The sequence below is a fragment of the Asparagus officinalis genome, chromosome 8 (genome assembly GCF_001876935.1).
Source record: "Asparagus officinalis chromosome 8, Aspof.V1, whole genome shotgun sequence".
In the NCBI taxonomy this organism is placed as follows: Eukaryota; Viridiplantae; Streptophyta; class Magnoliopsida; order Asparagales; family Asparagaceae; genus Asparagus; species Asparagus officinalis.
This window is the reverse complement of record NC_033801.1, coordinates 110,184,699-110,210,189: the sequence shown is the minus strand read 5'-3', so window position 1 is coordinate 110,210,189 and position 25,491 is coordinate 110,184,699. Positions and strand designations below refer to the sequence as shown.

The 25,491-nt window shown below is 35.0% G+C and overlaps 3 protein-coding genes across 4 annotated transcripts; 1 reads left to right on the top strand and 2 right to left on the bottom strand.

Annotated features, from left to right (window-relative positions):
- LOC109821709 lies at positions 326-1,390 on the bottom strand. Its single transcript, XM_020387871.1, has one exon. The coding sequence runs from the start codon at positions 1,388-1,390 to the stop codon at positions 326-328; it is 1,065 nt and encodes a 354-aa protein (XP_020243460.1).
- On the top strand, positions 3,452-15,400 carry LOC109820004 (glutamate decarboxylase-like). 2 transcript variants are annotated; one of them, XM_020386037.1, is made up of 7 exons: positions 3,452-3,562; positions 11,795-11,999; positions 12,422-12,622; positions 12,700-12,914; positions 13,847-14,100; positions 14,131-14,183; positions 14,914-15,400. In XM_020386037.1, the coding sequence occupies exons 1-7, from the start codon at positions 3,477-3,479 to the stop codon at positions 15,322-15,324; spliced, it is 1,425 nt and encodes a 474-aa protein (XP_020241626.1). In that variant the 5' UTR covers positions 3,452-3,476; the 3' UTR covers positions 15,325-15,400. The 2 variants fall into 2 exon arrangements, with proteins under 2 accessions (XP_020241626.1, XP_020241625.1); XM_020386036.1 differs by having other exon boundaries at positions 13,847-14,183.
- Positions 16,249-24,854, bottom strand: LOC109820269 (putative D-cysteine desulfhydrase 1, mitochondrial). The gene is made up of 10 exons (XM_020386395.1): positions 24,597-24,854; positions 22,106-22,171; positions 21,808-22,002; positions 21,323-21,433; positions 20,181-20,272; positions 19,157-19,249; positions 18,696-18,753; positions 18,505-18,618; positions 17,591-17,688; positions 16,249-16,691 (listed from the first exon to the last, which is right to left on the bottom strand). Exons 1-10 carry the CDS (start codon positions 24,825-24,827, stop codon positions 16,487-16,489), a joined length of 1,263 nt encoding a protein of 420 aa, XP_020241984.1. The 5' UTR covers positions 24,828-24,854; the 3' UTR covers positions 16,249-16,486.

The following is a 25,491-nucleotide window of genomic DNA, read 5'->3' as shown; positions in this document are numbered from 1 at the left end:
TGAGTGGTTTTCATATGATGTGTGGTTTCCTATTTATAATGAATGACCTCCGGATTCAATCATTTTATTTAACAATATTGAATGTAAAGATTGGGTATCCAATAATGTAAATTCACATGTTGATGTCGGAAGTTAGTGGGTAGTGGATGGACAAGTGACATTCAATGTCAGAAGTTAGTGGGTGGAATAGCCACGTTCAATTTTTGTAGTATAGTGGATGGACAAGTCACATTCAATGTCAGAAGTTAGTGGGTGGAATAGTCACGTTCAATTTCAGAAGCATGAAACACACATTACAATAATTGAAACAATAGTGCAACACAGATTATGCAAATTTTTCTTCAAACAACTCCTTCTTCAACATCCTATATGCATATTCATCTTCATCATCCCGATCTTCTTTGTTCTTCAAGATCATCCACATTTTCATCTTCTCAATACGTGCAACTTCCTTCTGACCTGCAGCAAACTCCAGCATGGCGGAAACAGTATTAGCCATGTTCTGTTCAATGTTGTCATTCTTAGAGGTTAATTTCGACAACTCCTCTTCAATGGAGAATTTTGCTTTTCTAGAAGTGGATGCTTTACTTGAGGAAGCTTTAGATTTCTTCTTCGATGCATCCCTCCCCTCTGGACGTACAAGTGAGGGGAAAGGAGATTCAACGTCCTCACCACTACTTTTTCTTTTAGATCCACTACTGCCAGATTCATTTGCTCCTGTCATATATTTTGGTTGATGACGAACTAGCTTCCACTCATCCAACAACGTAAACCTCGCATTTTCATTCTCTTGGTACAACTCTACAGCCTTGGATATGTAATTCTCATCGGACCAACCGCTTCGCCTCTCCTTGCATGCAGCACGATAACAACCAACAAAGCTGCTTATCTTTTTATTCAAATGTCGAAAATGAGCAGAACACCGCCCTGAAGTCCTCTGTTTCCCACTTTGTGTGCGCTCGTTCACATAGTCTGTAATTTTACCCCAGAAAGTATCGCCCTTTTGATTTATCCCCAATTCACTGTCATTGCTAACATGAAAATAAGCCGTTAGTAAGATTTTGTTCTCCTCGGTGCTCCAAGTATCGTAACTTGTTCTCTTGGCTGATTGTTGAGTTGGTGGTAGAAAACTATGGGGAGTATCCCCTCCAGCAGTTTCCAACGAAATCTGGGTGGAAAATTCTGGAATATCAGTCGATCCGCTACTGAAACGGGGTGTGTTTGGATCAATAGTCGGATCTGTGCTTGGATCATTCATGTGGCCTGGAACATAGCTATTTCCAGTGACTGGTGGATAGCCATATGGCATATAAGGATGGTTGTATGGGTATTGCATGCCAAAATTTTGTGGCATCATATACGGCATTGGAAAATTGGGGTGCAGCCCCATATTCTGAGTACTTTCCGGGCGTTGCATATTTGGATTTTGAGGTTGCATATTCGAATTCTGGGGTTGGTTGGGAAAGTTGTAGTTCATGGAAAAATTAAAATTTTGTGAAGGATCCATGAAGAAGGATGAAGATTCTAAAAAATAATGAAAATAGGGTGTAAAAAACTCGAATTTTTTTTGTTGTCCAAATGACACAAACTTAGGCTCTATTTATAGAGCTCGAAAAATGAAAAATATTGATATAAAAATTAAATATCAATTTCAGTCAATTATGGGCCAAAATATTAAATTAAATAATATTTATTTTAGTACACTGGTGGACCGTGCTTTTCTTTTACTTTTTTTTTTATTTCTAGTACACTGGTGAGACCGTGCTGTGCTTTTAATTTTTTTTTTTTTGATTTCTAGTACACTGGTGGGACCCACACATTTAGATTTGCCCATGGGCAATTTTTGCTCTCCAAAACTTTCTCTCTCCGGTTGCTTTCCATTTGCTTCCCTGCTGTACAAAATATTTCCTCATTTGCTCTCCTGCTGCTGATGGTCTCAGAGTCAATAGAATATATAATATATAAAAATTTCTACCCTAAACATAAGCTTGAATAAAAAAATTATCAAAATATAAATTTCAATGTCAAAAGGAACATACCTGTTGAAGGAGATGAAATTGCTAAAAATTATGTAATTTCTTAGTTTATATATAGGCATGAGCTGTTATATGTGAGAGGATAGCATTTGCAAATAGAATTCTTTTTGGATAACAATTGTAAAGTTTAGTGTAGTTCATCAACTTATAAAAGAATTTCTTATGTATATTTATGAGTAGTTGGATAGATTCGGTTCATGGATCTTCTAGTACACTTGAATTCTCAATTAAGTTATATTCTATTAAATACAATCATCTCATGCCCACTTGGAAACAATATGCATGCAAATGTTAGTAACCTAAAGATAATTAGATCTTGATACATTTTATTTGTGGTTTAATAAATAGATTTTGAATTCCTTGAAAATACATTTTATTTGTGGTTTTATAAATAGATTTTGAATTCCTTGAAATTCCATCCATCTAGTTAGTTAAACGGAAGCAAAGGGGATGATTTTTAGTGTTGGTTTTTTAGGTATTTTATAATACTTACGTGTTATAGAATATAATTATAATTAGGATAGATTAAAATATAAATAAAATATTTAGAATAGTAAAGGATAATATTGACTATAGAAAGATTTTTTCGAACTCGTGCTTTTAAAGAGAGTATGATTATAATTAAACATAATTTAACTTTAATTAAACATAGAAAGTTAAGTTATGATTATAATTAAACATAACCTAACTTTAATTAGAAAATTCTAAATACAACAATTCTAGGAATTCCTACCAAATTGGAAATAATCCACAACCGCCGCAATGAGCTTAAGGGGCTGTTTGGTTGTATGTTTTTACCATGTAAAAGGATGGAAAGTGTAAAAAAGTGGATCCCAATATCAGCTTTCATCACTTTCAATTGTTTGTTTGTAGTTGTGAAAATAGTGTAAAGTGATTTCATATGCTGATGTGGCTTGTAAAGTGATTTCATAAAAAAAAGACATGATTTTAGGAGAAAGCTGACATTGAAGTCGGGAAAAAATAATAAAAAATAATTCCAACCAATATGATCATTTAAGTATGGACCACTTTTTACACTTTCCAAACAAACAATTAAAATTACATTTGCAAACCAAACAAGCAATTTATGATTCCAATGGAATAAAAAACAAACAAAGAAAAGTATAAAAGTGAAATTGATAAACGCCTCTAAAAAGAGGCGTTTTGGGCAGAAAGCCTGCCAAAAGTGCCCTTTTAGCAGGCTTTCTGCCCAAGACCCAATGCAAAATACTTAAACTAAACGGCCCCAAGTGTCCCATGACCAAGTGCAGTCACCACGCGTCACGCGTAAAGGCCGCGCGTTTGCCACGTGTCACTGCTTCCCTCTCGTCCCATTCTTGCATCTCGATCCTTAAATTTCTTGCTCTCTCATTCCCGAGTCCGATCCTCCTCCGCTGATCACTGACCAGAAGCAAAATCAGCAAGAACAAGGAAAGCATCATGGTGGTGTCATCGACGGCAAATGATCCCGGCGAGTCACTGCACGCCACGTTCGGCTCAAGATACGTTCGTAGCTCGCTCCCAAGGTCTCTCTCTCCTCTTCTAAGCAAATGTGAAAGTATTTGCACTTAAATACCCCAAAGATTACCTCAATGTTAACTCTTGACTCTCCAAAGTTTTTTCTTGGCCACATAACTAAAAAAAAAAAAGGAAAACAAACTCGATCAAAGTTCAATTTAATTTTGATGTCCTAAAGTTTTCTTGCTCCTAAAGGGTACCCCAAAGTTCACCATAGTTTAACTTTGATATCTCATACTTAAAACTCTTCGTTAAAATTTTGTTATAAGTTTGGGTATATATCAAACTTAAACCTTTGTTAGACTTTAGGGGTACCAAAGTTAAAAACAATAATAATAATAACTTTGTAGTCTTTTTTGTACAAAAGAAAACTTTGGGATATCAAAGTTAAAAACAGAACAAAGGTTGGTGTTGTCATTCATTAGATACAAATAACCCAAAAATTAATTGAAAACTTTATTTCACAATTATTTTTTCTGTGTTGTTAAAGTTAAAAGTTAAGTAAAAAAACTAAAGGTTCAAGATCATGGCGATAATACTTTGTTTTTCTTGGTGTTAGATGTATAGTTATTTCAATATTTACTATAACTTCAAAGTTGTTTAGTAGTGAAATTTGTACCAACAGAGACAAAATTAAGATGGTAGAAGAATTCAGGTTTAGATTCAAATCTGATTCAAACCGATTAAACTGATCGAACTGACTGATAGTCAGCAGATCGGTTTGGTTTTAGGATATGCGTTAATCGATCCGGTTTGAGAAAATTTCAACCCAAAACAAACTAACCGGTCGGTCGAACTGACCACTTTCTTAAGTCCTGAAAACAAATTCCTTTTTTGTTTTCATTAGTCAGCTAATTTCCTTATTTTTTTCCTTAAAAATGTCAATTATTTCAATGAGTTTGCATCATTCTTTTGTCGATCCCTTAATACATATTTTTTTGGCACCATTTTTGCAACATGTCTTTCTTTTGGTTCAAAATAACTTTTTTTTTTCTTAATTAAATGAGTCCACTCCAAAACTGAATAAACCGAACCAAACCGACTGAGCTAATTTCAGCCGATTTAGTTCGTATTTGAATATAGAATGGTCCTGTTCGGTTTTGTCAAAATTACTCAAAATCAATCGAACCGATCTTTTGCTCACCCCTATTCAAATCCATTAATTAGATATCTTTTTATTGAACAATAAACAGGGAGAAGGTGTATTCCTCGATGCCCTTAGGGAGTCTAAATTGTGGAGAATGCCTACAATTTAATTATGAATCTCATACTATCGGTTTATCGCAGCAGATCCCACAATTAAAAGTTTCTATATAATTTAGATTATCAATATCATTTATGGGGTCCACTGAATGAGGGGATTTGGTTGGTGAGTTATAGAGATTCTCTACAAGACGCAGAGGATCTCTACCCACACTTAGAAAGTGTTAGACTACAATGCTGCACATAGATCTAGAGCTCCACAGTCCGAATCATAATTGATAGGCAAATCATAATTGATGGAATGAAGATGGAATGAATGTGCATCACCTCAAAAACACGTCTGTTGGCTATATTGTGGGAGAAAAATGCAATTTTGCCTTCATGAATAGTTCCACATGAGCTAAGGAGATGAATAGTAGAGGGTTTATAATGGTTCTCCTCTTACTAGGCTTTGAATAGTGTTTTGGGCTTTGTATTGTCTGGGCTTTGCATAACACGCGCGTGTACGCACGCATTGCCTCACCGCACGCGCACGCGTACGTTTTTTTGTTTTGTCACTTTAATTTACACGTTTTTCATATGTGTAACAGCTGCGCAATTTCAGAGATCATGCAAACGGATGAACGTGCGTAACGACTGGAGATCATGCGTGAAGTTGTGCAGATTATTAGAAACGTGCGTGAATTTTGCACAACGTCTCTCACGGTTCCGACCCCTATGTAAACATCCTAAGACCCTATTCAGAGGCACAACAACGAAAATAAAAGTTCTCTTCTTTTTCTCAAAAACCAGAGCTTTCTTTGTTTCTTCCTCTCTCTAAAATTCCTCGGTTATTGTTAATTTTATTTGGACAACTATCTTCATCTGAGCAGAAGCTCTGCACTCTCGTCCGAGTTCAGAGGTCGGTCGATTTCGAGGGTTTTACCGCTAGGGGAGAGAAGATCATCTGCGTCAGAGCGATAGACGGGTCCTTAATGTTCTAGGACAGTGTTTACACGACTGATCCCGATCAGGCCAGATTTTCTTGTTTTTTTAATTCGGATTTATTCATGCTATAACCTTATTTTGATTATTATCTAACAATCTAGAAGATTAATGATATAGTTGTTATTTTAAAATCCGGGGGGAAAATTATAGTCACTGTTTTTAAAAAATTACAGTCACTTTTTATTAAAAAATATTTTACCGTTTATCCTTGAAATTTGCAATTACTGTCCATCTGAAAATTTAAAAAATATCATTACTGTTTGTTCATCCAAATTTTCTGTTACGGTTCATTTAAAATTATTGTTTTACTGTTTATAAATTAATAAAAAACAATTATTCTTGCTATCTACTGTTTAGAATCATATTTATATCCTTTGTTCATTTCTTTTACTGGCTCATAAATAATTTTGCATCAAACTCATCCTTTTAAAGTCATAATCTCCAAAGTAACTAGTCGAGTGGTATTGACAAAACCCTTTTATTCTATCAGATTTTAAATACCTAGACTAGTTGACTTTAAATTAGACTTATGACTAACATTGGCCATTCCAAGAGTGTCAAAGCTGAGAAGTACCGGAGTTAACTACAAACGGTGGACTAATCAGATGAGATACTGGCTCACTACCCTAGGCCTATTATCTGCTATAAACTCCTGATTCTTCTTCTATTGGTTCTCATCCCTTGACTCTCGATCATGAACAACCTACTCCTTCCACTTCTGCTTCTGGTGCTAGTTCCTTCTCTAGTCATATGAAACCAGAAGAAATAAACTATCATTGTTACCGTAGGATTCTTAGTGCGCTTGCGGTCAACCTTCATGATATATATTATGAGTTCAAAAGTGCTAAATACTTATGGAATGCTCTTGAGGCAGAATGTGGCTATGATGATGCCGGAATTCTGCCTTTCACCTCCTCTTCCTTTAATAAGTTCATGATGATTGATAACAAACCCATAAATGAATAAATTCATGAATTTCAAGATTTCCTTCGTCACTTCCAATCAAAGGGAAACTTCTTTACTGATGACTTTAAAGTTTCTTGTTTGATTGATAAACTCCATTCCTCCTGGTCTAGATTTGCTGGAGATATCCGGCACAAGCAAAAAGATCTAACCTTAACTGAAGCCCTTAATGCTATTCGTATTGAAGACTAGCATAGGCAAAAGTCCAAAACCAAGACTAAAATAAAAGATAAAATGAACTTGGTAGAGGATAAGCCTAAATCTAGGAATTTCAAACCCAAAGGGAAGAAATTCAAGAAAAACTAGCAATCCTTCAAATCTTCCTCCAATTTAAACAACAATCCTTCCAGTCATAAGTCTGATGGAAAGTTCTGCTATATCTGTGGTAGAACCAACCACCTGACTCCTAACTGTTTCTATCGAAAGAAGGAACTGACTAAACCTGCCCCAAAGGGAAATGAATCTAACAAAATTAACATGATTGAAAAAAATCCAAATTCCTTTAGGTTAGCCTCTTCATCCTATCTTGTAAATTCACTTACTTCTTCCACTGATTGATACTTAGATTCCAGAGCTAATATTCATATTTGCAATGATTGCTCTTGGTTTTCAACTTACCAGGAATCATGTGGAGGAAGCATAAGTTTAGCAGATGACTCCACCAAACAAATAATGAGAAATGGATGTATAGAGCTCACCATGACTTCTGGAAAAACTCTAAATCTGTAAGGTGTTCATCATGTTCATTCTCTCCGCCAAAACTTGATCAGTGAATCTCTTCTCCTTAGAGATGGATTTAGGATTGTAAAAGAATCCAATAAATTTATGATTATAAAGAACAATATATTCATAGGAAAAGATTTTACTTGTAATGGTCTTTTCAAACTCAATATAATCAATTCTAGTTCTAATGAAATTTCCGAGTCTTCCGTTGCACAAATTGTTGAGTCTTGTGATGTTTGGCATGGAGGATTTGAACATGTTAATTTTCAAACCTTGCAGAGAATGATTAAATTGAACCTTATTCCTAAATCTTCTCATGATCCTTCATCTAAGTGTGAGATTTATGTTTAAGGAAAACACACTAAAAACCCTTTCAAGTCTATAACTAGAAACTCTGAACCTCTCGAATTAATTCATAGTGATGTGTGATTCGAACCGAGTTCTTACCCGAGAGAGTAGGAGATATTTTGTGATTTTTATAGATGATCACTCCAGATATTGTTACACATATCTTCTCAAAACTAAAGATAAAGTTTTAGATAGGTTTAAGATGTATAAAGCTAAATCTGAGAACCAACTTGACAGAAAGATCAAGATTCTAAGATCTGATCGTATGGGATTATACCTCAAAAGAAATGACTGAATATTGTCAAGAACACGATATTATTCATGAGGTAACTGCTCCATATACATCACAGTCTAATGGGGTAGCTGAATGAAAGAACAAAACCCTTATGGACATGGTGAACTGTATGTTACTCAGTTCAGGAACACCAGAGTGAAGCTCTTATTTCTGCATGCTTCATTTTTAATAGGACTCCCCATAAATATTTTGATATAACTTCTTATGAATATTGTAAGGGGAGAACTCCTAGTCTGAACTTCTTCCGAGTTTGGGGTTGTTTGGCTAAGGTAGCTATTCCCTAACCTAAGAAGAGAAAAATTGGTTCTAAAATTGTAGATGATGTTTTTATTGGATATGCACTAGATAGCAATGTTAATAGATTTCTAGTCATTCTGAAATCAGTGACATATCCAACAATATTATAATTGAAGCAAGAGATGCAGTCTACTTTGAAAACATCTTTCCTTTCAAATCTAAAATCTTAGAAAATCCTATATCATCTCTTCCTTCCGATCAACTATCTTCTAGTTCTTTTTAGCTCTTGATATTGAACCTCGAAGAAGTAAAAAAGGTAGAATTCAAAAGTATTTTGGAGAATATTTTTTTACCTTTCTTGTTGAAAGTGATCTAAGCTTTTTTAAGAAAACAATGGATTCACCTGAATCTCCTTTCTGGAAGAAAGCCATTGATAATAAAATCAAATCTATCTTGGAAAATCATACTTAAATACTCACCGACTTACCTCCAGGCTGTAAACATGTTTGTTGTAAGTGGATATTCAAGAAGAAACTTAGAGTTGATGGTTCCATTGATAAATATAAAGGTAGATTAGTAGTTAAAGACTATACTCAACAAAAGAGCATCGATTATTTTGATACATACTCTCCTGTAGCCCGAATCTTAACTATCCGAGTATTATTAGCCTTTGCTACTATCCATAAGCAGATCATACATCAGATGGATGCCAAGATTGTTTTTCTAAATGGTGATTTAGATGAAAAAATCTATATGCACCAACCTGAAGGTTTCATTGCTAAATGTCAGGAAAATAAAGTCTGCAACAAATGTCAGGAAAATAAAGGCTTGTTAAATTCTTGTATGGTCTTAAACAAGCTCCTAAACAATGGCATCAGAAATTTGACAGAGTCATTGCATAATATAGATTCACTATGAATGAACACAATAAGTGTGTCTATTCTAAAGTGATAAATAATGACTATGTCATCCTCTGTCTCTATATTGATGATATCTTATCTTTGGAACAACTCTTGAAGAAGTCTTAAAGGTTAAGGATTATCTCCAAGAACTTTGACATGAAAGACTTAGGTCTTGCCGACATAATACTTGAAATGAAAATCACTAGAGACACTAGAGGGATATCATTGAGTCTTTCTCATAGTATTGAGAAAATACTTATCAAATTCAATTTTCATAACTCTAAACATGTTTCTACACCTTATGACTCTTCTATATCTTTGAAAAAGAATAAAGGTGAACATGTCCTGAAGTATTCTCAGCTGATTGGATCTCTTCTATACATATCCAACTGGACTAGACCCGATATAGCTTATCCTATAGGGAGACTGAGTTGGTATACCAGCAACCCTAGAAAAGATCATTAGATTGCCTTAGAGAGAGTTTAAATACTTGAAAGGCACAGTTGATTAATGCTTGACTTACATTGGGTACCCTGATGCTATAGAAGGGTATAGTGACGTCAGCTGGGTCTCAGATTCTAATAGTATAAAGTCTACATTTAGATATGTATTTTTTTATGGTGCTGCTGTATCCTAAAAATCCTGTAAGCAAATAGTAATTGCCAGGAACACCATGGAGTTTGAATTGATTTATCTTGATACCACTTGTACAGAAGCAGAATGGTTAAAAGATCCACTCTTTGAACTTTCTTTGGTCCCTAAACTCTCTTCTCCAATTTCCATTTCTGATTCTAGATCCATCATAGAGCTTCTACAGCAAGAGCATGTAAATAAAAAACTTAACATACATATTCAAATAAAGATATAAATCTATATAACGCTTACTAGGCAAAGTTGTGATTCTAGACTTTATAAAGTCTTAGAAGAATCTTGCTGACCCTTTGACTAAGGGTTTATTCAGGAGTGTGATTCTGGATTCATTGAGAGAGATGGGGTTAAGCCCGTAAGTGAGGTCACTGACAGCGGGAACCTAATCTTTATTTGGAGACGTAGTCCCAATATAGGTTCAATGTGGTAGAAACAAGCTGGACTGGTGACACTATGTGGAGCATCGATCTAGATATATTCATATATCCTTATAGTAGCATTTACTGCTTCCCCTTCTATATGGTGACGATGCCCTTATGATACAACTGGTTAGGTTGAGTTTTACTCTTAATAAGTCCAACGCGTGTATTACGGAGGGTATGATATCCAGCTGTAGTATCCTTAGAGGACTTACCTATGTGAGAGGAACCGTGATGGTTGTGGTTTGGAGGGCTGGGCCGAGAGCTACCTCTCCCGAATTCACGATACGAAAGGTTGCCCAACCTATATTTGTTTTATTATTTATTGATCTATTTATTGATTTTTGTGTTTTCAGTCAAATATTGCCTTTTGGGGGGGACTGTTGGCTATATTGTGGGAGAAAAGGTAATTTTGCCTTCTTGAATAGTCCCACGTGGACTAAGGAGATGAATAGCAGAGGGTTTATAATGTTCTCTTCTTATTGGGCTTTGAATAGTGTTTTGGGCTTTGTATTGTCTGGGATTGCATAACACGCGCGCACGCCTCGCCTTGCCGCAACGCGTGCGCCCCGCTGCACCGCACGCGCACGTTTTTTTTGTTTTGTCAAACTTTATTTTACACGTTTTTCACATGTGTAACAGCTGCTCGATTTCGGAGATCATGCAAACGGATGAACTTGCGTAACGTCTAGAGATCATGCGGAGAGTTACGCGGATTATTAGAAACGTGCGTGAATTTTGAGCAACGACTCTCAGGGTTCTGACCCCTATATAAACAGCCCAAGACCCTATTCAGAGGCACAACAACGAAAACAAAAGTTCTCTTCTTTTTCTCAAAAAACAGAGCTTTCTTTGTTTCTTCCTCTCTCTAAAATTCCTCGGTTATTGTTAATTTTATTTGAGAAACTATCTTCATCTGAGCAGAAGCTCTGCACTCTCGTCCGAGTTTAGAGGTCGACCGATTCCGGGGGTTTTTACCGCTAGGGGAGAGAGAATTATCTGTGCCAGGACGATAGGCGGATCCATAATCTTCTAGGACAGTGTTTACACGACTGCTCCCAATCAGGCCAGATTTTCTTGTTTTCTTTAATTCGGATTTGTGCATGCTATAACCTTATTTTGATTATTATCTAACAACACCAACATGGAAACTTTCCAAATGAAAGGACCCATTGGTGTGCCTCTGACGTGAGTCACGTGACACAAATCAAAACCACTACACCCCATATCATCAACATACCAAAATCATAGCAATGACTTGAATGTGAGTCAACAGCATGCCGAGGACACAACTCAAATAATATGGAGCGACACATCAGTTCCTGTTTACTGTAATAGAAAGTATATTCTGAAAACAGAGTATAGAAGTATAAATCGCGTTGAAAACAATTTTATTTGAATACTTTTGTTGTTTTCTAGTCTTCTAAGCTATTCATTGCAATTGTAGAAGAAGCTTGCTTTCAATTAAATTTTAGTTTGATGCATAATCTTTTTTAAAAAATGGATATCTTTTAGGTTCAAATTGCCGGAGAATTCGATACCAAGGGAGGCAGCATACCAGATCATAAGTGATGAACTGATGCTGGATGGAAACCCTAGATTGAATCTTGCTTCATTTGTGACGACATGGATGGAGCCTGAATGTGACAGGCTCATCATGTCTGCGATCAACAAGAATTATGTCGATATGGATGAGTATCCTGTTACTACTGAGCTCCAGGTGATATTGAGATGTCCATAAGAGTTTCCATAGTGTGAAGTTCCTGTTGGTTTTCATTATCCTATTAGTTCTTTGCTTGAATTCTCGTTGCTAAACATGCAGAAGTTAGTTGTAAATAGTCATTAATAAGGTGCTCTTATGAGAGTCTAGGTTCCATCAATAGTCCCACTTCTCTTAATGATGAAGATGATGTTCAAACTGTTGGAAATTTTCTGATCAAGATAACTCTGCAAATAATTTTAATGTAGTTCTTCCCTTATCGGAAATTCATCCTTTGTTTCCGACCATATTCACGTGGCTAGAAAAGGCAAATTAAAGTTGTCGGAGTGAACATGTTTTCATGTATTTTTCATTATTCGTTAACCTTCCTCTGATATTTGTTAATAGTTCATTCAATTTTCTTTTTTATGTCCCTTGTACAGAATCGGTGTGTGAATATGATTGCCCACCTTTTTAATGCTCCTATTGGAGGGAAAGAAACTGCAGTAGGAGTTGGAACTGTGGGATCATCAGAAGCAATAATGTTAGCAGGACTGGCATTCAAACGAAAATGGCAGAACAAAAGAAAGGCTGAGGGAAAGCCTTACGACAAACCCAACATTGTCGTCGGTGCTAATCTTCAGGTACACTAGTAAACTTCCATAAACTGTGACATGACATTCAATCTGACAACACTTGTAATGTAATGTGTTATATATAGGTATGTTGGGAGAAATTTGCTAGGTATTTTGAAGTTGAGTTGAAGGAAGTGAATCTGAGGGAAGGTCTTTATATAATGGATCCCGTGAACGCTGTGGAGATGGTAGATGGCAATACGATATGTGTTGTTGCCACCTTCGGTTCAACTCTCACCGGAGAGTTTGAAGATGTCAAGAAAATCAATGAGCTCCTTGTGGAGAAGAATAAGGAAACTGGGTAAATATATGTTCAGCTTATCTTATGTGTTACTGCTACTTTTGGTCGACTAATTTTCTGAAATCATTGTATAAACTAATTCATTTGTGCTTTAATAGGCTTGACAAGTAATGTGGTTTGCCTTTTAACTTGCTTTTCGTAATATCTGTTGGGTTAGTGGGCAATTTGTAGCACTTATGTTTCTGATTTTCCTTTAGATTGCGCTTGCACATCAAATTTTACTGAATTTTTTAAGTATATGAATTAGTAACTATAGCATATGGTCTTAAATTCCAGTTGTCTAATTCTTGTTTGGACTATCTCTAGTAACCTAAATGATAAAATTCATAAACTACCATGAAAATTGGGGTGTTTTCAACAAAACAATCATAAACTTTGTTTAATAGAGAAAAGTTCGATAAACTATTTTCACTGAAGTATCATGACAACAGTTGGGGAAAGTTGTCATGTCTGAACATGTTTTTGAAAAAATTTCTCTTATGTGGATGAGAATAAGACACCTCACTACCAAGCACAAAATTTGTGATTGGTATCAAGCATACCCATTTTTTTCTATCTATATATATATATATGTGTGTGTATATATATATATATATATAGAGAGAGAGAGAGCAAAACTTGTGTCAACTTAAGTAGATAGCAAAAAGTTGTCCATCAACCTTTTTAGCCATTCATATTGCCTAGGGATCCTTGCATGATATGAAAAATTTTTTATATTAATAAATGAGTGGCTAAGAAGTTTGGTGGACATCAACTTAAGTTGATAGGAGTCTTACTATATATATATAGAGAGATTAATGAGTATCCTTGTCATAAAGAGATTAATGCTATCATCAATGTCCCGTAGTTCATTATGTTTTCTGCAGTTTTTAAAGGTCACGTCAGTTTTGTGAAATTTACTTAATTTATACTTCTACTCTAATATTATGCAGGTGGGATACCCCAATTCATGTAGACGCCGCAAGCGGTGGATTCATAGCCCCTTTCCTATATCCCGAACTTGAATGGGACTTTAGGTTACCACTAGTAAAGAGTATCAATGTCAGCGGTCACAAGTACGGTCTTGTTTATGCTGGTGTTGGTTGGGTTGTTTGGAGGAACAAAGATGATTTGCCTGAAGAGCTCATTTTTCATATCAACTATCTCGGAGCAGATCAACCTACTTTCACTCTTAACTTCTCAAAGGGTAATATACATCGGTTTTTGATTCTTGCAGGTTCTAGTCAGATAATTGCTCAATACTATCAGTTCATACGCTTGGGGTTTGAGGTAAGCTCGGAAAACCCTCCCTATCAATATTTCCAAGGCTATAAAAGCCATACTTTACCTCTTCATTTCTAGTCTAGTCTAATAATAATCTAATTTCAATATAACCCTTAATCTGCGATAGGGTTTCTTTCAAGGAACCACCCATGCATATATTAGGCCCTATTTTATGTTACCACCCTTGCATGTCAATATTCTGTCAACACACACCCACATACGCCCACTTACGTCCGATTTTCCAACCAAAAAAACTTGTTAGACGAATTTACACATATCTACTGCAGGAGCAACAGGTACTTGTGTAAATCTGTTGATCAACACTCTTTTTGATGGAAAATGGACGGAAGTGGGTACAGGTGGTTATACGTAAGGAGTGGCATTTTGAGAGCCGGGTAGATAAGGGTGGTCACGTGAAATGGGGCCTAATTTAGGTCCAGTTTCTTGATTATTTAAAAAAAAAAACCTTTTTCAATACATCTGGGAGTACGGACGATTGTCAATGACCACAGTTTTCTTGTTAAACTTAGCTCCATACAAATTGAAACAACAAAGGGATCAAATTGTCACTTTTCGAACTTCAAGATAGATTTTCTGCATATCCTGCTTTTCTCTTTTACTGACACCAAAATGTGCATGCACTTCTCTGGCAACCAGGAGAATATGTTCTAAGAAACTTATTAACTAGCGAAAATAGATACAGATATACAAATGCAGATCAAACTTATTTGTGCAGGGTTACAAAGACATCATTGTGAACTGTATGGACAACGCGAAGTCACTGAGACAAGGCATAGAAGAAACAGGAAAATTCGAAGTCCTCTCCAAAGACTCCGGTGTCCCTGTCGTCGCCTTCGCCCTCAAAAGCACAAGCGAACATACTGTATTTGAAATATCTGAGAATATGAGGAGGTTCGGATGGATAATCCCAGCCTATACGATGCCACCTGATGCTGAGCATGTGGCTGTACTTCGAGTGGTGATAAGAGAGGATTTCTGCAGGAGCCTCGCTGAGCGACTTGTCTCCGACCTCAGGAAGGTCTTGGTCGATGCAGAAGGAGTACAGGCCGATGATGGTGGATCAGAGAAGAAGGCAAAGTATTGGAGGAGAGTGGTTGACAGGAAGAAGACCAGTGGCGTTTGTTGACGTGTTTCTTGTTGAAGTATGGTGTATAAGTTCATCTGTGTAATTATAAGTGTGTATGGTGTTGAACTATGCAAGATTTGGGTAGGCTTTTATGTTGTCTTTTATATTTATGTTTGGCATGTTTCCATGGGAGTTGTGGGGGATAAATTTTCAAAACCAACCTGTTTATCAAAAAATTTCCAAAAAAAGATCCGTTTCAAACTTAATTTCAAAAACCAACCCAGTTGGGCTAAAACTAGGTCGGTTTTTGAAAAAAAAATCTCAAACTTCACGAGAGTTGAAGTCCCGTGAAGTTTTGTTATATAAAAAACTTAACGGGATTTTAACTCCCGTGAAATTTGGGAATTTTTTTTTTTTCAAAAACTGACTTAGTTTTAGCCAACTGGGTCTATTTTTGAAATTAAGTTTGAAATGAATCATTTTTTGGGAATAAAATTCAAAACAGGTCGGTTTTGAAAATTTGTCTGAGTTGGGAATGCAACATATCAAGAAGAGTTTTTGAGAGTGACCTTGAATGGTAGGGTGGTTAACTTCCATTTTCGGCTATGAGAAGCTCCTTGAATTTGTGTCTGTTGTCAAACTTCTCCAAGCACAACCTTTTGAATGAAGAAGTGCGTATAATGGATAAAATTTTAAAATAACGAGCATTAATTATAAAAGAGATAAATGACGTATAGGGGATGGAATGTAGCTGTCTCAATCTGAGTAATATATCTTAGTGTGTCGTTAAATGTTATCAGATAGTTGTGAATGAAGAATGTATTGTCCACAAATTAGGCAATAGAAAAGATCTAAATTACTCCCAATTAAAGGCTCCATTGGGTCCTGAGTTCCATTTGGCAGTTTGTTTCTTGCAAGTCAGCAAGCCAACTTGCTCTTGCTCAGGATCTTCATACAAACTCCATTCTCAATGACTCATTATCGACAACTTCCAAATTTAAACATTCAATAACTAAGAAGCATCCAATATAAGTACACATGATATTGTATTGAGAAACAATCTATTATGAAGTGAAAAACACGTGATCTCGTATTGAGAGAAAAAAAATCTAAAATCCATACTTTATTGCCTTCGCCTCGTTCAACCTTGCTAATGTATCACAATTGCTTATAGAGAAGTTATCCCAAATGTGATGCAAGAAAATAGTATATTGTTCACTTTTCAGAACATTTTCCCAATTCCGTCTTCCCTTGGGACAGTTTCATCAATCTGCATCTTTTGACATTTACCAATCATTGACGCCATCTGTTCGGTTTTGTCATATAACCCTAGGAGGCCTCCCGTGTGGATGAAGAGGACCTTCCGTCCCTTCCACTTTGTAGGGTTCTCGGCCATGTCTTTGAGCATATTATAAGCAGCTTTTCCACTGCAACAACACATACAAAATTAATTAAGATCATTTTGTTTTGGGTTAGCTGTAAATATGCCCCCTACCATAGGGGGTTATAGCCACTTACTACTCCTAGGCTTTTTTATTAGTACTTAGACCGCTCCCCGTTATTTGTACACACCACGTGGTTGTCATGTAGATAGTGTTGCAAAGAGACCCTTTAATGTTTGTGTATGTTGCAGAGAAACTCCATATTTCTCTTGTTAGAGTATAAAAGTACAACCCTCAACCCTCATTATAACATTTTGAGTTCTCGTGTAATGGCAAGGTTCTTTAACATTGTAGTTAACTTGTATCAGAGCAACCCATGTTCAACCCCCATGATCACCAATTTAAAGCGGATTTAAAGGAGACTGATACTATTATACAAGTCAAGGTTTCGACCATAAAAAGGACGCTCAACCCATAGGAGCATATTAGAGTATAAATATATAACTTTCAACCATCACTACAACTTCAGCTGGTATAGTGGCAAGGTCCTTTGACGTCCCTTTTAGGTGTTGAACATTTACCTCATATAAAATAGAGAGATAACTGTATAAGTGCTAATGAAATAATTAGGAGTAATAAATGGATAACCCCTATATAGTACATGGAGTGTGTATGAAATGAAAACCATTTATTTGTTAGAAGGTTACATGACCAGCCATGATTTAGGGGTACAGATCAGAATGTTGGGTAATTAAGGAACATGTGAAGGAAACGAAATAAACATAGTTGGGAATTGAATGTTGAGATCAATGGATAGCAAGATGCTAAAATATAAGAAATCATGGTAAACTTAAGAAGTTCATGGTAGTTTTAAGATACAAAAATACTTTCAGAACTTGGAATTTAAAGGCAAAATAAATATGGGACGGAAGTAAAATCCTCACCTGTAAACTGGGTCAAGCACCACTCCAGATGTTTCAGCTATATGTTTGACAAATTTTAGTTCTTCGGCAGTATTCATAGCATAGCCCAAGCCCTTAGCCTGTGGAGACAACCATTAATCAGTTGACTTATTATGCAATGAAATAAGCAGGTCTGATTTTTTTGTCAAGAAAAAATATTTCCCAGTTCTATGCTGATATAAAGGAATCGTACAACCGATTCTCATATGTATGATAAAAAATCATAGTCTAATACCAGTATGTTCAAAGAAATTCCTACTGTGTTTTTATTCACACAAATAAGTGATCACATTTAGAAAGAGTGACATGGAGTCAACCCATCGATTGATAAGTTGCAAACCATTAAACAAAGAAATGATTATTAAGGATAAGAATGATATACCTTATTCTCTTATGCTAATGATCCTAGATTTCCCACAGTAACACCTTCACATTATAAAACTTTTCTAAGCAGGTCTTCATATAGAAAGTCTTAAACACGCCATGATGAGAAAATTAGATCAGGTAAAACCATATAGCCAGAAATTATATGTATTTCCAAAAAAATTCTCAATAGGCCATCTTTTGTCAAGACTATAAGCATACTTGCAAAGGCTTCCTAAAGATTTTTAGTAAGGCATCAAAGCATCTCAAATAATAATACAAAATATATAATAGATAAAGTAAGTGCTTATGTAAAATGATACTTCTTGCTAAAACTCAGAAAATAGAACTGCCCACGTCATACTTTCAGAAAGTGAGAAAATAATTAATGTCTACTCTTTTTCATAGCATAAATATATAAACACACAAGCATAGGCGTAAACATAGTAACTCACAGAAAATAACTTATGTCTACCTTTTTCTTATAAATATATTAAACACAGAAGCAAAGAAGAGTGTACGTAGTAACTCACGTTTATGATGTTGGCTATATCATGTGAATCCATGCCAGCGTGAAGTCCATCAATTAGGCCTTGAACAAAATTGTAGAAATAATCGGGATCATCACAGACAGAGAATGCATGAACCTATTTTTATAAAAATTTGATAAGAATAGTTAATTCCAATTAAGAGTCTATAGAACAAGGTGAAATATAAGTTGTACCTTTGCCTTCAAGCTACTTAGTCTTGACCCTAGCGAAAGGCCAGCAATAGTTCCCCCACTACAACATTGCAAGAAAAAAATTTCTTACTAATCATGCATAATAATAGTGAATCCCAAAATTTTACGAAGACAAGCAAATGAACTACCTTTAAAGTATTAGATAGAAAATCCTAAGAGTTAAGTAAATTTTACATTTGGTAGATATGATGATTGAAAGATATCCTTGAGCTGTATGACAGTTTACTTCACACAAAATTTATAGGCGTAAAGTAGTACAAATACATCAAATAATTGAGGTAAAGGATATGTCCTCTAGTAGAAGGGTAAAAAAATTAAAATCACTGGGAGGATGGGCAAAATACTTCAAGAGAGTTAGGCTAGGTATAGAATAATAAATTTCAGAACAAAATAAGAGCACAAGCACAATTTTCCAGGTACTAAAACAAACATCCTCGTAATACCTGCCACATGCAACAACAATGTCGTCAATTTGGAATTTACCAGAACTCATTTGAGTTTGCTGCTCGATCTCTCTTACTGCTTCAATGTAGCCCCTGCAAGAGAACACATGTTAGTTATGTAGGAGAGCACTATAATTACAGAAGTATTTTCTATAAAGAATTGTTTCCTTATGATCAAAGCTCCCCTGAGAAAGGAAGAATCTTGTTCAAAGGATAATTAAATCTGTACCATATTACAAAAAAACATATAAAGATATTTAGAGGAAATATACCATGGCACAAGGAGGTTTGTATTATCTGAATCCAACCCAGTTGAGACCTGATCTTTACCCATCCCAAATTAGATATCTAGGCCAACAGATCACATATAGGTCCAAAAATTAAAAACTCCAAGATGTTAATAAACCTAAAAGACTTAATACAGTTAAAATAGGTTATAGTCTACAAAGTATCAATTATGACGGACACAGTCCTAACCCAAGATGAAAAAGATATGATCCGAACCTCACCCACAAAATGAACGGATTATGTCTCGGTTGAAAATGAAAACCGATTTATTAGGATCAGATCTGGGTCAAGAAAGACATGATCCGAACCTGACCCACTTGCAGTTTATTACCAGCTAATTGAAGAGAAGTGAAAATAATGAAAAAATGGATTTTCAAATGTCCAAATGATCTATCAAAATGCATAAATTCAATCATTACTTTTAGAAGGTATCCTAAATTATAAACATCTCTAAATCCGGATAAGCGAGATGTTTTTTCCTTTCCTTTTTGAAGGTTTTTAGCTCAGAATACTTGCAATTTGTTGCTCAACCATATTTCTGGTGATGAACCTTGAATTTTTTGGGTACAATCTCCTACAGTATTCGAAGAAAATTAAGATAAATATGTTTGCAGTTGCCTATAAAATTATAGTATATGCTTATAAAATTGTTCCAAAAGAACATATGAAAACTGCAATATATAGGAACGTAAATTTCTTAACACACAGAACGAGGGCATTACAATACTGAACTTACCAAGTTCCTAGAGAGTTTGATCCACCAACGGGAATAACATATGGCTTTCTTCCTTCACTTGTTAGTCTCTTTTTGAGCAACTCAGTGAGATTCTGGGTTCAAAAATGGCATTTATATGAAGTAGAAACATAAAGCATAGTGATGTAATTGTAATTTAGAGCAGATCAAAGTAACCACATGATTTTTCTGTAACAAGAGGCATTTTTTACAACACTATTTTTCACAATACTAATAGTGTATTCAAGTAATTTGATAGCAAAGTTCTTATCTTCTTTTGTGGTACCTTAAAAGATATATCTATGAGTCTACAAAATGGAATTGGTTTCCCTATGTGCAATATATGAACCAAAGATAAGAGGGTTTTCTAATATTTATCCTGAAAATTAATCTTTTGATATTGTCAATCCTCAAACAAACCCATATTGAGTTTTCTTTTTCCACAGTGAACTAACTTTAGCATATAGATGAGTGAAACTATCAATATTTTCATCCTTTAAAAATAATTACTTAAATTATTAATTAGACAATGAAAATTAAGAAATGAAGTTTGTACCTCTACTCAAAACAAAATTCTAAAAGGATCAAGCTTTAGATCTAATAATAATGCTTCAACAGTAACAATGTTTTCTCACTAATAACGAATATTGAGAAAGATCTTTCTCACTAATAACGAATATTGAGAAAGATCCAACTTTGCATCTAATAATAATACTTCAACAGTAATGACATCGTAATACTTTTTCTATGATGTTTTGATAAAGCATAAATAATATATATAGTTTGATCATATGTACCTATAGATCTATTTTTGTTATGCATCTTTGGACTTGGCTAATTACTCTTATTAAGAAATAATATTCTTTAAAAAATTCAAATGAATGAAACAAGTTTGTTCGAATGACACACTAAGAACCCATATAAATCTTCATTTGGTATTTCATTGAATAAAATTTACGACTCAAACGAGCTATACTCCAACACATAATGAAGTTGTTAGGATTTTCTCCTATTAAGGATTAGCTATTAAATTAAACATTTACTTTAGAGCACACTCATTATGCGCGTGCATGTTGGCTAGTGGTTAATAATTCAAGAACATAAAGCAAAAAAAGAATATTAGAGACAAAATATAAGAGCCCGACCTCACTGCCAATCTTGGCATATTCTTCCTTCGATACAAGTTCAACATGAGCCCCTACTAACCGCTCAACAAGAAGATTACCCGTCAAGCCTGGATCTTTGTCCACCAGGACCTGAATCATTCATATAATTATAGTCAATTGCACTGTAATATTTGGAAGGGTTGTTTTGCATATATACCCCTTTAAGTCATGCGTATTTGCAAAGCTATCTCAAAATCTCAGTGCTTGCAACACTAAACCCCAAAGCATCAATTTGGGGGTGGGGGGTGGGTGGGGTGGGGGGGGGGGGGTTACCCCCAAGCCAACAACATTTCAACTCTATTGGATTTAGTGTGCTAAAGTTCAACTATTTGTTAATATTTTTACAGTGCACTATTGCAGACTTGCAGTTAAAAATTAGTCTATAAAAGTTGATGATTTGTTATATTTGAAAGGGGAAAAAATTCAATGATCCTAATATTAACAAGGAATCTAGGAGAAGGCACCTTTGATGTGCGTAGTATTAGGTAACAATCAAGATTCAGATATCTTGCAGCCACAGCAGTAGCACGGCAATGGTTACTCTGAATTCCTCCTGCAGTAATAATGCAGTCGGCACCCTGCTCTACAGCATCCGCCATTAGAAATTCCAACTTCCTCACTTTATTACCGCTAAGTTGCATTCCTGAAAGATCATCCCGCTATATATAATTCAAAATTTCATTAGTTAATGAAAAATGAAAGGAAAGTGCAAAATTTATATTGTCAAAACACCATAAGGAATAGACTAAAGTTAGTTTGCACCTTTATCCAGACTTCAGTATTTTCTGGAAGATTAGGAAGGTTCCACTTGTGAATTGGAGAAGGAAGCTGGTGAGCAAATGAAAAAAGGCACGAGATTAAGACCAAAAACTAGTGAATAAAAATGGACAACATCAAAAGACAGTCGTTGATTTAGCTAATTCCTATATGAACTGTTTCCAATCACATCATAGCAAACAGAGAAGAGGAAAACAGGATTCTTATCTCTATTCATTCCCAATGCAAATTTTGTACTTTATATTTATCCCAAACTAGAAAACAACATAACCTTTAGTCTACAGTAAACCATCCCATACCACAAAACCTCCATTTTTAATCCAAACCCATAATGGGTATTGTTCCTTTCACTGCTTACTCAAAGATCAAACTTTACTGACCTAACCCTATTCATTCAAGTTAAAATCCATTACATAAGAACTTCAAAAATATCTCAGAAAATGAAATATTTTCTAATCACATTTTAACAAATACTGTATTTTATGATTCGCCCGAACCTAAAATATAACCTTTCATGTAACACCAAGCCTCTATCTTTAATTCAAACCCTTTCCGGTTTTGTTCTTCTTCCTAATTGCTAAAAGATCAACACCTTACTGATCATAAATCTGTTCATTCATAAATTAAAGCCATCACATAAGAACTTTACAAAAATCTCATAGAAATGAAATTTTTTTCCCAATCTCATTATAACAAGTTTTGTACTTTATAGTGGGCACAAACCTAAAACATAACCTATATTCTAATGATGAACCATCCTGTTACACAAACCCTCTATTTTTTTTAATCGAAACCCTTTCCAGATCTTGTTCCTTTTCCTACTTACTATAAGATAACACCTTATTGATTATAAACCTACTCATTCATAAATGAACCCCATTAGAAAAGGGGAAAAAACAACTCATAAAAAAAAAATCTTTTTCTAAGCACATTATAACAAATTTTGTGCTCTATATTTGGCCCAAAACTAAACTACCCCATCACCCAAATCCTTGAGTCTGAATCCAATAGTTTTATGGTTGCTGTTCCTTTTCCCAATGACTGAAAAGATCAAAAAGCAATGGTTTCAACCAGTAGCATGATAGTCAAAAAATAGCAACATAAAATAAGATATCTTCCTGTAATTCCAAATTAAAATACATTATATAGAAATTGAATTTTTTTTTAATTAAATCTTTTTCCAGATTACTAAAACCTCTATTTTCAATCCAAATGCTTTCTGGTCTTGTTCCTTCCCTGAATTACTAAACAATCAACAAGCAAGCGTTCAACCGGTCGCACTAATGGTAAAAAAAAGCCTTTCAAACATAGATAAGATCTTTTCCTGCAATTCAAAGTTAAACCCATTACATGAAAACTCAAAAAAGGAAAAAACTTAAAAATGAAAAGGGCTTACAGGGCAAGAGAGCAAGTATGAGAAGGAATTGGGTTGAGATGTGAAGCCCAAGATGGAGGGTTGTAAGACTTCTTTGATAAGAAACGCCCAATTTGATCAGTGGGTTTTGAGCTTTCCATTAGAAAAGAGGAGATTGGGCTCTTAGCGGCTTTCTTCTTTTTTGAGAAATTGGGAGCAGAGGAAGAGGAGAGTTTGAACTAGCAGATGAAGCAGAAAGTCCTAGATAATAGAGAGTTATTTGATTCAATCCCCCAAGTCTTGGATAACAGAGAGTTATTTGATATACTTTATGTTTTGTTGTTGTAGATATGGTTCATCAAGTAAAATAAATTTTCTTAACTCTATATCTCCAAATAAAGATTTCTACTTCATATTTATCCCAAACCCAAATATCAACACTCTACTGACTTAAACCTATTTATTCATAAATTAAATCCAATACATGAGAACACTTAAAAAAATCTCACAAAAATGAAACCCGTTTCTTATCACATTCTAACAAATATAATACTTTATATTTAACCTGAACCTAAACTATAAACATTTTACCTAATATTTAAGCATCCCATCACACAAAACCTCCATCGTTCATCAAAACCCTTCAAATTTTCATAAATGGTTTTTGTTTAAATCACATTATAACAAATTCCTGTATTTATTTGGACAGTATTTATTTGGGACAAACCTAAAACATAACCTTTAACAATCTCATACTAAATCACCCCATCATACAAAACCCGTAGTTTTGATCCAAACTCTTCCCCCCTGATTACTAAAGTATCATAAGCCGACTCATTCATAAATATGAAACCCAACACGGCAACACATTAGAACTTAAAAGAAAATTCTCGTAAAAAAACAAAACCTGTTTCTAATCAAATCGTAAACCTAAACCACCCAATCACTCAAACCCTTGATTTTTAATCAAAAACTTTTGCATGGGTCTTGTTCCTTTTCCTAATTACTGGAAAAAATGGAGCTTTAAACATAAAAATAAAATCTTTTCCTGCAATTCAAAGATAAACACATTACATGAAAGGAAAAAAAGAAAAGAAAAAGAAATCGGTGGAAAGGGCTAACATGGGCAAGAGAGTAGGTACTGGAAGGAATTGGGTTGAGATGTGAAGCCCAAGATGGAGGTTGATAAGGCTTCTTTGATAAGAATACTCCAATTTGATCAGTGGGTTTTGAAGTTCCCATTAGAAGAGAGGAGATCGAGCTGCTGCTGCTGCTGCTTCGTCTTCTTTGAGTTGAAGCAGTGGATGAAACAGAAAGGGAAATTACCGGTCGGAGAAAAAGAGGTGAGCTCATGATTTGCCCAAGGAGCTATTAAATTTTTTTTTTAATCCGTCCCCTCACCTGTATGGTCTCAATTAGGACAAATTTTCAAAACAATCCCTTTTGTAATTTTATTCTCAAAAAACGACCCTTTTAATTTTTATTTGTAAAAATCGACCTGGTTTCAGCCTCAACGCTAAAATCAGATCGGTTTTTACAAAAAAAGTTCTGAAACTTTACGGGATTTGAACTCCCGTGAAGTTTAGTAGTGTTTAATTAAGCTGCTAAACTTTACGGGAGTTGAACTCTCGTGAAGTTTCTTGGTTCAAAAATAATTTTTTTGAACTGTGAAACTTCACGAGAGTTGAACTCCCGTGAAGTTTAGCAGCATAATTAAAAGCTGCTAAACTTCACAGGAGTTCAACTCCCGTGAAGTTTCGGAATTTTTTTTGTAAAAACCGACCTGGTCTCAGCGCTGAGGCTGAAACCAGATCGGTTTTTACAAATAAGAGAGAAATGAGTTGTTTTTTGGGAATAAATTTGCAAAAGAGGTTGTTTTGAAAATTTGTCCGTCTCAATTATGATTTGGTTCTTTTCCAAAAAAAAAATTACGATTGGGTTTTGGTTTATGTACCCGTATAAAGTACGGCCCTTGTTATTTCTAGTATTCCATTTTGAATGTGTGTTCCTCTAAGTT